The 15,290-nt window shown below is 37.0% G+C and overlaps 1 protein-coding gene across 2 annotated transcripts in view; it reads left to right on the top strand.

Moving 5' to 3' along the window:
• Positions 1-11,268, top strand: part of Cdc123 (cell division cycle 123) — a 51,122-nt gene extending 39,854 nt beyond the window's left edge. For both annotated transcript variants that reach the window (XM_026408556.2, XM_026408555.2), the window contains 3 exons: positions 6,396-6,524; positions 10,315-10,452; positions 10,984-11,268. In XM_026408556.2, the coding sequence (XP_026264341.1) occupies positions 6,396-6,524; positions 10,315-10,452; positions 10,984-11,010 (294 nt within the window). In that variant the 3' untranslated portion in view covers positions 11,011-11,268. The remainder of the gene's footprint in view (positions 1-6,395; positions 6,525-10,314; positions 10,453-10,983) is intronic.
• Positions 11,269-15,290: the final 4,022 nt, after the last annotated feature.

Raw genomic sequence — 15,290 nt, 5'->3', positions numbered from 1 at the left:
AATGACTATACCCAGCTCATTGTCCAGAAGGGCTTTATCCTCATTTAACTCAATTCTCACTTAATCCATCTAAGCCTGTGAAGTATATATTATCTGCCCACATAGTATAGACACTGAAACTGAGGCAGTTATTTTATATATTGGCAGTTGAAAATGTTGGAATTTGCCAAGGTGTTTTAATTATCCCTGGCAGATGTTGTGGTCTTCTGTAAATCAGTAGGGCTGACATGTAGATGCAGATGTTTAACGTGGTAAAAGAGTTAAGGAAAGTCTTAAAATGATGTTGGACATATGCATAACTAATTACTGCTGTGATCTTGCAGAACTGAAACTAGTTACATTTTTAAAAGTGAGAAACATGCCAGTATAAACATCCTGACAATTTCTGTTAAGAGATTCAAACCATATTGTAAAATTCATTTGCATTTACTCAATGGCACTTTTATCAGAGTTTGTTAGACACTTTCATGAATATATTATTTTGTGACTATTCTTATAGAAAGCTAAGTCTTCATGAAATATAACTGAAGTGTGTTTGGACTTGGCAGCACTTTGTTGTGGCTGCTTTTCTGTGACTGGAGAAGTTGACTCAGTTTTGATAGGTTCTAACCAGCCTATAAATGTCACTTTGGTGGCCCATCCATTCAGTAAGTCTGGATTGAGGCATTGGAATATATATTTTAAGAAGCTTCTTAAGTGATAAAAATATACAGCTATGAGTTTACAATGACTATCTTAGATTCTTAGGAAATTTTTCAGGTCCCCTTGTGTATTTGTTTCAATTATGATTGTTATTAATTTTTACTTTCATTGCTTTAGAGGTTGAGTAACTCTGATCTTGAGTCTTGGTATTGTCAAAATTGGCTTTGCAGTTTGGTCACTCATGAATGTTCTGTGTGTGATTGAAAAAGAAAGTACAATTTCTAATTCACGAAGTATTCCGCAGATGTCTTTAGATTAAGCTTGTTTATTAATTTTATTTTATTTTTAAAAAATATTTATTTTTTATTTGTAGTTGGACACAATACCTTTATTTTATTTATTTTTATGTGGTGCCGAGGATCGAATCCAGGGCCTCACACGTACTAGGCAAGCGTTCTACTGCTGAGCCACAACCTCAGCCCCGAAACTTGTTAATAATAATCTTCTATATTTTACAGATGAAATGCTGTTCGAGGATTCATATAAAATAATACACATTCAGGAGGAGTGAATGGGAATATAGATGAAACAGTATAGGCCATGAATTGATATGTTGAAACTGAGTGGGAGGAAATGGGGTTCCTTATGCTGTTTTTCTACTTTGATATATTTTCTCTTTTCCATACCTTTTTTTTTGGGGGGGGGCAGGTACCAGGGATTGAACTCAGGGGCACTTGGCCATTGAGCCATATCCGCAACCCTATTTTGTACTTTATTTAGAGACAGGGTCTCACTGAGTTGCCTCACTTTTGCTGAGACTACCTCAGCCTCCCGAGCCACTGGGATTACAGGTGTGCACCACTGCACCCGGCCTTCCATACCTTTTTTGTTATGGTGCTAGAGCCTTGTATGTGCTAGACAAGCACTTTGCCATTGAGCTGTACCCCAGACTGCAGATCCAGTTTCTTTCTAGTAGTACATCCCTTAATAGTGCATCCCCCTCATCCATTGGCTGAAAGGTTGTTGTTCCTCTTTCATGTGTGAGTGGTAGGCATTAGCTGGGTATAGAATTTTCAGTTGACCAGTTCTGTTGCTTTAGCACATTGAAGACACTGTCCCATTGTTGTTTGGCTTGGCTTTTCCTTTCTCTGCTTTGCTTTTCTTTGCCTTTCTTTTCACTCTTTATTTTTGTCTGCCTTTTTTTGTTAAACTAAGTCTAGGAACTCATTTCCTTTACCAATTGTAGAGAATTCTCAGCTCTTATGTTTTCAGATGTCATCACTTTTCTCTCTTCTGACTTTTTGGAGCTCTGCAGGGAGGCATGTTAGAGCTTCTCACCTTATGCTCATGTCTCTTTTCCTTTTCTGCCTCTTTTTCTGTCCTGTGCTGTATCATTTTCTCAGGTACATCTTCTTTTGCCAGTTCTCTTTGAGTTTTGTATAATCTGATGTGTTTGACTGTCTGTTCAGTTTTAAATCTCATCAGCTGCATTTCTGTAGGTTCTATTTAATCCTTTTTCAAATCTGCCTGTTTTTATCATAGTTTCTTATGTCCTAGAGTATTGATTCCTTTTATATTTTCAATTACTTAAAACTGCTATTTTTGAGGGTCATACTTTTGAGAAATAATTTACATAGACTAAAATTCATCCTTTTTACTGTGGAGGTGTGTCTTGACAAACATCCAGTTGTGTAACCAACACCAAGTGTGAAGATGGAGAAGTGCTCAGTCTCCCCGATCATGACCATTCTTGTTCCCCAGCCTCTGTACTATTTTTAAATTTTTAATTGACAATACATTCACATAGTTTGAAAATCAAATCAATATGTGATATACACTCTGCACCTTGCTTTTTTCACTATTTAAAAGCACTGTCTCTTGGAGAAGTTTCCAATTTTTTTGTTTTTATTTTTTTGCAACTCTGAGGATCATACCCAGGGCCTCATGAATACTAGGTACAAGCTCTACCACTAAGCTACACTCCTGAGCCCTGCCATTTTCTTCCAGTGCGTAATATTTCAATTTTTTAATATCCTATATAGTTCGTTTAACCACTTCCTCGTTAATGGACACATAGGACAACATAAGTCGTTTCTTATCTTCACAATCTATACAGTGGTGAATAACACTGTACATTTCATTTCATATATGTGCCCATTTATCTATAAGGATAAATTCCTTGAAGTGAGATATTGACTCAAAAGCTAGATTATTTTAATTTTGAGATATTACAGTTTACCTTTCATAGAAGTTATACCAAACAAAACCCCACCCAGAATTTATGACAGAACCTATGTGTTTCTTCAGAGCTTTCGAAATCCAAACAGTTTAGGGTTTTTTTTTTTTTTAATTGGGTTAAAAAATGATATTTCTGAATAATTTCAGTTTCTCTTTTTCTTATTGAATAAGAATGAAGTATATCTTTTTATAAATTTAAGGGTCATTTGTGAGAATTATTGCTTTATGTTTTTTCCAATTTGTCTTTTTAATTTTCCTTAAAATATAGGACATCTTTATTACAGGAATTAGACCTCTGTGAGCATTACAGTTTGTTATTAGTCTTTTGCCATGAATATAATCAAATATATTGTTCATTTATTTTATGATTTATGAATTTTAGTAAAAAATTTTTTTAAAATGCCACCCCCACCCCCTGCTTGTTTTGTCTAGTTTTATGATTTCTTGGTTTTCATTTAAACCTTTGATCTGTTTGGTATTTGTCTGTTTGGTATTCAATATCAATTCAGCTCTGTCTCTTTCTAGATTTTTGCCAAGTTGTCTTTATTGTCCCTCAGGTTGATGATGATTTTTCCAAGTTCTTGGCTTTAATCCCTATTGTATTTGCAGACTCTCATCCATATTCTTTCCTTTTGACTTTATAACTCTTCAGTGATGTGGTTTTCTTTTTTTTTTTTCTTTCCTTTTTTTTTTTTTGCTGCATCCCAAAGATCCTAAAGTTTGAATTTTCCATTTGTTTCTCCTGTGATCCCCAAAACCTCATCAGAGAAAGACATCATTATTTCCTGTTCCCGTCATTAGAATTTTTTTCTTATGCTCTCTTCACATGTCATAGCCTTCTGGCATCACTTCCTAATCCTAAGTCCTTTCCTCATGGCCAGTCTCCTAGTCCTGTGTGCTAGTAACACCTGTGCCCTGGGTTCCTGGGAGGAAAGTTGTCCCAAGGGCGCTGGCAGCTCAGTTTATACTCATCTGTTTTCTTAATGTTCTTCTCTTCTAATTCCTAGGGATTCCTCTTTGTCATGATCACAGCTCTACATTTAAAAGGATAATTTTAACCTGAATTTCATCCAGCTTGGAGCAGAAGGCTTTTAAAGTTACCTTAGCCCACCACATTTATGGAGCCCTCATATATTTCATACTCTTAGCCAAAATAATCTATTCCCAGAATGGGTCATCCTCACATAGTCTTTGTATGTGTTAATTTTTATTGTTCTGGTTGTTTTCCTCCTAAATGGTTGCTTTTCCTTTCATCCTCCCCTCCCCTCCCAGATCTTCAACACAATTATTCTTTAAATTCCCAGTTAACTTTGAAAGTGTTTCCAGTCAGGTTCCCCCATGCTCCTCTGTTGTCTTTCAACACCCTGTTCTTGCTCCTAAGAGCAGTACCCTCTGTGTTGTAACCATTGGATGGTTTTCATGTTTTTTGGGGGAACCGGGTGGGATTCTGATCTAGGCTGAGCTCGTTGGGGGAATAGATTCTGTGTAATACTGATCCTTATAGCTCAATCTCTAGCACAATGTCTGATTCACAGAAGTGATTGATTTGGGCTGATGGTCATTTGGTTGGTATGAAGAATACTGGGTTGACTGCTCTTATCAGACTTACTGAAATAGAATTACTTTCTCAGGATGCCTTGTGCCTGAGATATCCATGAAAAACATGTTGCCACTATAAAATCCTAATTCTCATAGTTTTATGCCTGACTATAGCCAGTTTGATTTTATTATTTTGAACTAGAGGATGGCTTCTGAACTCTAGAGCAAATCTTGCCAGCTAACAATGGTAGTTTGTTTCTTAGTTTTGTTTTTTACAGTGTGGCATGTTTTAGTTCATAAAGCTTAGCTCCTATACTAACAGATACAATAGTGGGGTTTTGTTGCTTTTAATAATGAGGTGGTTTTATTTGTTAAAAAAGTCAATAGAGGAACTTCGATTGTGGCTTAATGGTAGAGCACTTGCCTTGCAAGCACAAGGGTCTGGATTCAATCCCTAGCACAAAGGAAGGAAGGAAGGAAGGGAGAGAGGGAGGGAGGAAAGGAAAGAAAGAAAGGAAAAAAGAAGAGAAAAGAAAAGAAAATCCAGTTGAGAGGGTTTGGAGGTTAGAAAATATCCATTGTAAAAATAATATACAGTATAATAATATATCAGTAATAGAGCCCCCAAACAAGCTGACAGCATGTCAAAATATTAATTGATAGCTAATATTATTTCACATGACCAAGAATGTATCCTCTGTGTTGTAACCATTGGTTGGTTTTCATGTTTTTTTGGGGGGACGGGGTGGGATTCTAATCTAGGCTGAGCTCATTGAAGGAATAGATTCTGTGTAATACTGATCCTTATAGCTCAATCTCTAGCACAACTGAAGTGAGCTGAACTGAAGTGAGCAAACAAGCGGCAAGATAATCTGTAGGATTTTTCCTGGGAATTATATAAGATCAGAACTTTACCCATGTGACCCATGGTACAAATGTCTTGTATTTGTTCTGTGTCACTAGAGGTTTCTGACATTTGAAGCAAGTGCTAGTGAGATGTCTCATCTTTGCTATAATTTTGCTTTAATCCAGGTGAGGAACTGTGAGAGGCTCACCAGTTTCACTCCTTACGAGTGTCTGATTTTACACACACACACACACATATCTGGTCAAGATGTGGCATCTGTACATTATAGACAAAAACCTAGTTATTATTAGCATCAAAACAGTGCACATATATGAATGCCAGTGAGAAAACCAAGAGTAGCAAAGATAAAAACTTCAAGGAAGGGTCTATCCATTCTGCACGCCTTATCTTAGTGATGTAGCATGTGGTTCTGGTTTCTTGGGGGCTTACACACATTCCCACTTGTTAGCTCAGAGCTGGCCAGTTCCGGCTCACATGCACCTGACTCTAGCCCAGGCAGTCTGACCAGATAGGAGACATTTCTTTCAAAGGTGGATGTATTTTTTCATCTCCTTTTCATATGCTGTCAAGCTTTGTCATACTTAAAAAACAAATACTATGTTAACTTTTAAAGAAAGCAGTATTTCCATACTTCCTTTAGTATTTCTTTTTAAATCCACTCACAGCAGCTGCCCAAAACCTTTCAGGTGCTCTGAGAGCCACCAACTCCCTGCCTGCTTCTGCTGGCAGTGGCGTTGAAGACATCCTGGAAAGCATTTTATTCATACCATGTATGGCAAGTGAACTTTTTGCGAGATCTTCCTTTTTTCCTGCTTGGATTTTTGACTTAAAATACTAATGTGTCTTGAGGCAGGAGTTGGAAGATAGGTCTTCCTTCCTGAGTCCCTTCTCTCTGCAATCATAGGCAACCTTCCCTTTAGATCTGTGTCTACTTTATTTAGAAAAATGGCCCTTTCTCAGATGAGACCTGGAAGAATTATATCTTTTGAAATAAGTCATAATTTGTAAGATTGACCTTGACAGAAAATATCAAAAATATCTTCCTTTAATAAGACAGTATAGATTGTGTTCTTATTTTATACTTATTTGTCTTTTGTCTGTACTACAGGGGAAGGTGTGGCTAATTGATTTTAATCCATTTGGTGAAGTCACAGATTCACTACTGTTTACTTGGGAAGAACTAATATCTGGAAAAAACTTAAAAGGTGATTTTAGTGAAGGAGATGCTCAGGAGCAGGTAAGACTTTATTTTTTAAGATATAAAGACAACCTTTTAAATCCACTGAACAATCACTTGCTTATTCTTTAGACACATGGCATATAAGTAACTTGTACCCTTGGGAAGTAGAGTATAACACAGGATACCAATAGTTACTTGCTCATGGAGGTGATCAAAGAAAGGTATACATTGTGATTCATTCATGTAACTGTTTTTTTTTTTTTTGGCCATCTTGGGGATCAAACCCAAGACTTTGCATATACTAAAGCAAGTGTTTACCATTACTACATCCTGGTCCCTCATTCATTTAACTTTAAAGAAATAATAGTCGTCTGATATATATTTTTCTAGTTTGTTTTCTCTTTTTTAGTTCCCTCTGTTATGCCCACCTGAAGAATCTTGACACATCTGTTTACTTGACCCAAATCCTAGCTGCTTGATGCTGATGGAGAACACTCGCCTATATGCATGAGCAGAGCAGTGCCTCTTCTCATTCATGACCTCCAGTTTTATGAGTTTTCCTGGTCAGCTTTCTCTTCCATGGTCCTTGGGGGCTAATCCGCATCTTCTCCCTGCTCAGAACTCCCATCTGTCACTACTCTCCCTCCTGTCCTTTCACTTCCTTCGTAGGAAAAGAAAATCCACTCATGAGAATTCACCTGGTTGAATTTTCATCAGACCTACAGACTTAGCTTCCCTTCTCCAAATCTGATTTTTTTTTTTTTATCTACTCAGCTCAGCACCCCCTCCATCTCTTGTACTATTTTTTCAGATTCTCTCTTTCTATTAACTCCTGACCCTCAGGATCTAGCCATATTCAGATATCTCCCACCTTAAAAAAAAAAAAAAAAAAAAGAGCTTTCTTCAACCATATTTGCTCACCCAGCCACTCTTCTTTTCTCCCATCTTCACAGCTATATTTTTTTTAAACAACGATTTTGTATTTTTTTTTCTGCCTATAAAAGTAATGTGTGTGTTTGTTTTTGAGACAAGGTCTCACTAAGTTGCCTAGGCTGGCGACCTTAAGGAGTGTATGTGTATATGCATGTTATACACCATAATATAAATGGTGGTTCTCATATTTTAGGATCATAGATGATTTTATGATTTTTTTTCTTTTTTAATTTTTTTTTTTTTTAGACATAGATGGCTCTTTATTTTATTCACTTATTTACATGTGGTGCTGAGAATTGAACCTAGTGCCTCATACATGCTAGGCAAGTGCTCACCACTGAGCCACAACCCCAGCCCCTGATTTTCTTTTAAAAAATGTGTGTGTAGCTGGGTGCAGTGGCTGGGTCCTGTAATCCCAGCAATTTGGGAGGCTGAGGCAGGAATATTGAGAGCAGCCAGTAGTATAATTTAGTTTATCTAGTGAGCGTATCTTTTAAAAATATAGTTTATGTTTTACATAATCATTTAAGAAAACAGAATTAGAGGCAGTGCTTGAAATCCTCACCACTTCAGCAAGTGCTTTCCAGGCTCTTTTTGGTATGAATATGCACATAGACTTTTGAATAGGTAGGAGCATAATAGTTGCCCTCATGCTGTCACAGGACTTGTTCTTCTTAGCCCACTCAGTGGCTGTGTATCACACATCAGGGTTCTATGGATGGTGGTCTCCTTCCTGCCTGTTGGTGTTCATACTCCTCAGCCCTCTGCCAGTGGCTTTTGCCACTGTCTCAGCAGAACCTGCTCCCAGCAGGGGCTCTAATGGTTTGCTGGGAATTGCAGTGACTAGCACAGTCCTCCTTTTACTGAACCACTTGGTAGTACTAAATACAGTGCCATCTTCCTTGTTACACGGCTTCTTCCCTGGCTTCTGGAACGCGTGCTCTCCTCTTCCATCTCTTTCTGCTTTTTTAAGTTGCTTCTGCACCTTCACTGAGTACATCTTTTGCCCATCTATCCAACATTTCCTTTCATCTTGCTTTGTCCTGGACCCTCTTTGGCCCTGTTTTTCTAACTATTAGTTAGTTCAATATTTGGAACTTGGCCTTACTGTTCAAATTGCTTGCTGATTTACTTATGTTCTTCATTAGACAGTAAGTTTCTGAGAACAGGGATAATGTCTCTTCTGTTCTCAATGCAGCTGCAGGACTTACCAAAATGTCAGGTACTATGAATGCTGTCCAATTAAAAATGAAGGAATTTGGCCGGGCACATGCCTATAATCCCAATGGCTCAGGAGGCTGAAACAGGAGAATTGCAAGTTCAGAGCCAGTTTCAGCAACTCAGCGAGGTCCTAAGCAACTTACCAAGACCCTGTCTCAGAATAAAAAGTTTTAAAAAAGGGCTAGGGATGTGGCTCAGTGGTTAAGCACCCCTAGGTTCAATCCCTGGTACTAAAAAAAAAAAAAAGGAGGAATTTTATCCCTACTGGTGTATAATTGTAGTGAACCATTAAACCTAAAGATAAGGAAGGAGAATCTAAGTTATTCGGTACAGATGTTAATTGTGTAAGATTAACTCTGATCCAAAGTTTTTATTTATTCTAAATGGTAGAGGTTAAGGGTATACAAAATGGAAACAGCACCTGGTTCCTGGCTCCTCCCAGCTTGTCTCCTCCTGCTTGGTCTTTCCAAGTTCAGACCACAGAGAACCGGTCTTCCCTCTGTTTTGCAAAGCTATGAAGCCCTACTTTGGGTTGAGGTATTTACACTAGTTTTTTCCACAGCCACCAGAGCCTGCTCTGCACCCAGACTTGCAAGGCTGCTTTCACCACCCTGTCCACTTCTCAGCAAACTCCTACCTTACCATTCATCTGAAGTAGTCCATATTGTTATCCTCTTAGTACATCACCCTGGTTCTTTGTTTCCATAGCCCTTTCTTCTTTTCATTTTCTTTTTTTTGTGTGTGTGTGTGGTGCTAGGGATTGAACCCAGTGCCTTGTGCATGCAAGACAAGCCCTCTACCACCTGAACTGTATCCCCAGCCCCATAGCAGTTTTTATTATCTGAAATGGTTTTGTCTACTTACTCTTATTTGCCTTCCAATCTTGTTTACCAGTTTGTCTTCTACACCTAGAACAATTCTAGCACACAGTAGATGTTTTAGCTGCCAAGTATGTTCTGTCTGTCATCAGATATGACCCTCTTTCTAGGTCTTCTAGGAAGACCCAGCTTGTCTTCCATCTCCACTGAGTTATCTGACACCAAGAAGCCAAACCCAAGGCCTCTTGTCTCTGAAATTCTTTTTGGTACAAAACAGCATGTAACTATTATGCAAAACTCTAAGCAAAAGAATTACAGTAAGAAATGAATATGAGGATTTTTAAAATTATGATTCTTGAATTTTTATGTAATTGATGAGAGAGAGATAGTAAGTCCAGTGGTCTAAGATAAGTACAAAAGTGACATGAAATCCAAAGCACTCAATTACCCTCATTATTAATTATTATTATTATTTTCTAAAATAGTACTTCTTAACTGTACACCTATAGGAAATAATATTTATAAGTATTCTGGTCTATATGAGATTGCTTGAGGCCAGAGATGGCTGGGGTCCTCAGTCCACTGAGGGGTCACAAGATCCATAACCTACCTTTCGCCTACAGTGGCTACACTGTGGTAGCATTTAGTGGGGGACCTAGTTCTCCATTGGATACTGTTTTCAGATACCTTATACTTACTTTCTAGTGAATATGTAGAATTATTTTAGAATCTTGGTGCATTCTTCTACTTTAGAATCTTATTTTCTTTCTTATGTAGTAAAGAAGATAACATGGAATTGAAATTTATATGCTAGCTTAGTTTGGAGAATAGATAATACTTACAGACTTTCCTTTTTAAATTTTTTCTTCATAAAGGATTCTCCAGCTTTTCGTTGCACAAACAGTGAAGTTACAGTACAGCCCAGTCCCTATCTGAGCTACCGACTACCCAAGGATTTTGTAGACCTCTCCACTGGGGAAGATGCTCACAAACTAATAGATTTTCTTAAGCTGGTAAAGTATATGTATATTTATTATGCTGCTCATCTCTCCCATGAGCTTTTATTGGATGATTATCAATTAAAGGATTAGAATTACTGGATTACATCATTTTGCAATGGAATATGAGTGAAGGAATGAATGATTTATTGGTTAGAATGGCAGAAAATTTTTTCATGATATGCATGCTTTTTGAAAAATATTCATAATACTTCTAACTGTAAAGTAGGTATGTTGTCACAGGACTATGAGATGTCTCTGCTGTGGATTCTCAAGGGGAATGTGATATTTGTATTTCTAAGTTTGTTTCTGTGTGGGAGTATATGTACATAGGGATGAAAAAGAAGAGGGCAGTTAACCCAGGATCCAGAGTGATAAATTAGCTTATTGAATTAGTTAAAGCATATTTTTCTGTGAAAATTTCCAACCAAAGGTTTTATTAAGGCCTTTGGAAAATTGGATTGCTGACAGAAACAATGATCTTGGCTGAAGAAATATCCCAATCAGAATATGCTTTTTCAGTGTACTCTTGGTTTCCTTTGACAGAAAAGAAATCAGCAAGAGGATGACTGAGTGCTAGTTCCAAGACCAAGTTAAAGAGGAATCCATGACTATTCAGGAGGCTGCTCAAAGGCCACAACTTCCCAGTGACCCTAATGGGTGGGGTAGGAGTGGACAGTGTGGAAATCAGCAGCTTTTTATATTCATGTATATTCACCTGGAAAAAAATGGAGGGACTTTGCTACTTGTAAAAATAACATAATAAATAAATCTTAAACATAGGAAACCATACTGTTCTGATAATAAAGTAACTTTTTATGAAATTCTTTACTCTTCTGGCATAGTCTATTTAGATTTATCTATATTTCTTATACTGCTTTTTTTTTCCTCCTAATGAGATGGGGTCTCACTTTGTTGCCCAGGCTGTCCTTAACTTTTGATTCTCCTGCTTCAACCTGCTGAGTCTCTGGGATTACAGGCCATGTGCCACTGTGCTGGGCTTATGTTGCTACTTTCATACCTGACAAGTAGGTGGGCAAATTTGTATTTATTATACAGAAATAATTATTTCTTAATCATTACTTTTCCATTTAAAAATACAGTTTTATCCAGGTGCAATAACCCGTGCCTGTAATCCCAGTGACTTGGGAGGTTGAGGCAGGAGGATCACCAAGTTCAAGGGTAGCCTTGGGCAGCCTAGCGAGACCCTCAACAACTTATCAAAACCCTGTCTCAAATAAAATAAAAAAGAATTAAGGATATAGTTCAGTGGTAGAGCATTTCCCAGTACTGCAAAAAAGTAAAAATAAAAAATAGAATCTTACATTACAATAGAAAATATTTTTCCAAACTTGAGGAATTTCATATAATTTTCCTTTCGAGTTTAACTTCAGTTTGGGTATAGCTACAAGAGTAGAGTCTTCTCAAACTACCAAATAACCATTAGTTTTTTAGTATGTTACAGCTATCCTAGTGTGTATTGGTAAAACTACCACAGATTTAATTATAATTTTGGCTTTAAAAAAAAAAGTATTGGAATTTTTTTCTTTTTCTTTTTCTTTTCTTTTTTTGGTACTGGGGATTGAATTTTGAATTCAGGGGAACTCAACCACTGAGTCACATTCCCAGTCCTTTTTGTATTTTATTTAGAGACAGGGTCTCATGAGTTGCTTAGCCCATTTATTTTGCTGAGACTGACTTTGAACTCACGATTCTCCTGCCTCAGCCTCCTGAGCTGCTGGGATTACAGGCGTGTGCCACTGTGCCTGGCAAAACATTGGAATTTTAGGCGAGGTAGAGTCACTTTTTTAGGCCACCATTTCAGTAATTATTCTTCAGTGCCTTAAGTGATGGTTATGATGATATCTTAATTTACTGAGGAGTTACTGTCTGCTAAGAGAGTGTGAAGAATGTAGACATTACAGTCTCCCAGGGTTTCTATCTAGTGTCATATCAAAGAATATTGTACTCATTGCAGGTGTGTTTCTCAATGTGTAAGAATACACACAGACTAGGTAGGGATATTGCTCAGTGATGGAGTGCTTGCCTAGTGTGGGGAAGCCCTGGGCTTCATCCTCAGTATTGCAAAAAAGAAAAAGAAAAAATAAATAAATAAAAAACAAGTTTTGCTACCACCTGTAGGAAGATAGAAAAAAGTGGAGCAAAGTTTTCTCTTTCTGTGCATTAAAATTTTTGTAATGATGAAAAATACAGTTTATTTTTGGGTTATCTCAAATCATAGTTTTTTGTAGTTAATACTTAATTTTTTAGATTCAGTATACAAATGCCTTCCAGAGACCAATTGTTTAGGTTACAGGCACTTCAAAAATATTTCTCTTTTTTTTTTTTTTTTTGTACTGGGGATTGAACTCAGGAGCACTTAACCACTGAGCCACATCCCCAGCCTTATTTTGTATTTTATTTAGAGACAGGGTCTCACTGAGTTGCTTAGCACCTTGCTTTTGCTGAGGTTGGCTTTGAACTCGTGATCCTCCTGCCTCAGCCTCATGAGCTGCTGGAATTACAGGCATGTGCCACCATGCCCAGCTATATTTCTCTATTTTTAAACTGCTCATGGGCATTAATCCATGGTAAAAGGAATTATTATCATGAGTTGACTTAAGGTTAGCTGTGGAAGCTGACTTTGTCAAGATGGTACTTTACCAGAGTGAGAACAAGAAGTGTAAATGCAATTGATACCAATGGGAAACATTCAGACTGCATAGAATAAAAAGACCTAAGCAAAATTTGGCAGGTAATTAATAAATGGTACATTTCATAATATAAAACTCATTAAGCTTTTGCATAAGTTTTCCCGAGAAAATTTTGGGGTTCAACTCCCACTGTGCTTTTTTTTTTTTTAAATGAACACAATACTTTTAGTTTTATTTATTTATTTGGTTGTAAATGAACACAATACCTTTATAGTTTTATTTATTTAATTTCATGTGGTGCTGAGTATCGAACCCATGGCCTCACACATGCCAGGCAAGTGCTCCACCACTGAGCCACAACCCAGCCCTCCCACTGTGCTTTTAAAAATGTGTTTTTGGCACATTGTTTCCTCAGCCTATTTAATTTTAGTTGATTATCCTGATGTTAGTAATCATATTAGGACAATATGCAGGAAATAGTCATCTGAATTCAAATATCATTTCTGCCTGCCTGAAGATAAGTTTTGAATTTTTTTCTTTTTTAAAATTTTATATTTGTTCTTTTTAGTTATACATAACAATAGAATGTATTTTGACATATCATCATACATATGTGGAGTATAATTTCCAATTCTTGTGGTTGAACGTGATGTGGAGTTACACTGGTCATGTGTTTATATAAGGAAATGGAAAAGTTCATTCTATTGTCTTTCTTATTCCTATTCCCCTCTCCCTTCTCTTCATTCCCCTTTGTCTAATCCAATGAAATTCTATTCTTCCCTTTCTTCCCTTCCCTCTGCTTAGTGCAAATTAGCATCTGCTTATCAGAGAACATTCGGCCTTTGGTTTTTAGGAATTGGCTTATTTCACTTACCATGATACTCTCCAGTTCCATCCATTAACCAGCAAGTGCCATAATTTTATCCTTCTTTATGTTTGAGTATTATTCCATTCTATATACCACATTTTCTTTATCCATTCATCTGTTGAAGGACACCTAGGTTGGTTCCATAGCTTATCTATTATGTATTAAGCTGCTACAAACATTGATGCAGCTGCATCAACATAGAATGCTGATTAAGTCCTTTGAGTATAAGCCCAGGTGTGGGATAACTGGGTCAAATGGTGATTTCATTTCAAGTTTCCTGAGAAATCTCCATACTGCTTTACAGAATGGTTGCACCAATTTGCTGTCCCACCAGCAATATACGAGTGTACCTTTTTCACCACATCCTTGCCAACATTTGTTACTTGTATTCTTGATAATTGCCATTTTGACTGCAGTGAGGTAGAATCTCAATGTAGTTTTAATTTGCATTTCTCTAATTGCTAGAGATGTTGAACATTTTTTATGTATTTATTGACAGATTGTATTTCTTCTTCTGTGAAGTGTCTGTTCAGTTCCTTTGCCCATTTATTGATTGGTTAAGTTTTTTGAGTTCTTTGTATGTCCTGGAGATTAATGTTATATCTGAGGTACAAGTGGCAAAGATTTTCTCCCCTTCTGTAGGCTCTCTCTTCACATTCTTGGCTGTTTACTTTGCAGTGAAGAAGCTTTTTAGTTTGATTCAATCCCATTGGTTGATTCTTGATTTTACTTTTTGAGCTTTAGGAGTTTTGTTTAGGAATTTGGTTCCTAAGCCAACATGATGGAGATTTGAGCCTATGTTTTCTTCTAGTAGGCACAAAGACTGTGGTCTAATGCCTAGGTCCTTGATCCAATTTGAGTTGAGTTTTGTGCAGAGCGAGAGACAAGGATTTATTTTCATTCTGTTACATATGGATTTCCAGATTTCCCAGTACCATTTGTTGAAGAGGTTATCTTTTCTCCAATGTGTGTTTTTGATGACTGTCTAGTATGAGGGAACTGTACATAAGTTGGTTTGTCTCCGTGTTTCTATTCTGTAGCAATGGTCTTGAGGTCTCTTTTGGTGCCAATACCATGTCATTTTTGTTACCATAGCTCTGTAGTATAATTTAAAGTCTGGTATTGTGATATCCAAAAAGGCTTTATTTATCATTTGGTCAATTTACTCTTCTGTGTTCCTTAAGAGTAGGCCTCACCAGAAAATTGAATCTGATACTAACTTATTCTTGGACTTCCTAGTCCATAGGACTGTGAGAAAATAAATTATTATTACTTATAAATGATCCAATCTTGTGTATGTTGTAAGAGCAGTATTAGTGGGCTTAGACACA

The sequence above is a fragment of the Urocitellus parryii genome, chromosome 9 (genome assembly GCF_045843805.1).
Source record: "Urocitellus parryii isolate mUroPar1 chromosome 9, mUroPar1.hap1, whole genome shotgun sequence".
NCBI lineage: Eukaryota > Metazoa > Chordata > Mammalia > Rodentia > Sciuridae > Urocitellus > Urocitellus parryii.
This window is presented reverse-complemented; position numbering and strand designations above follow the sequence as displayed.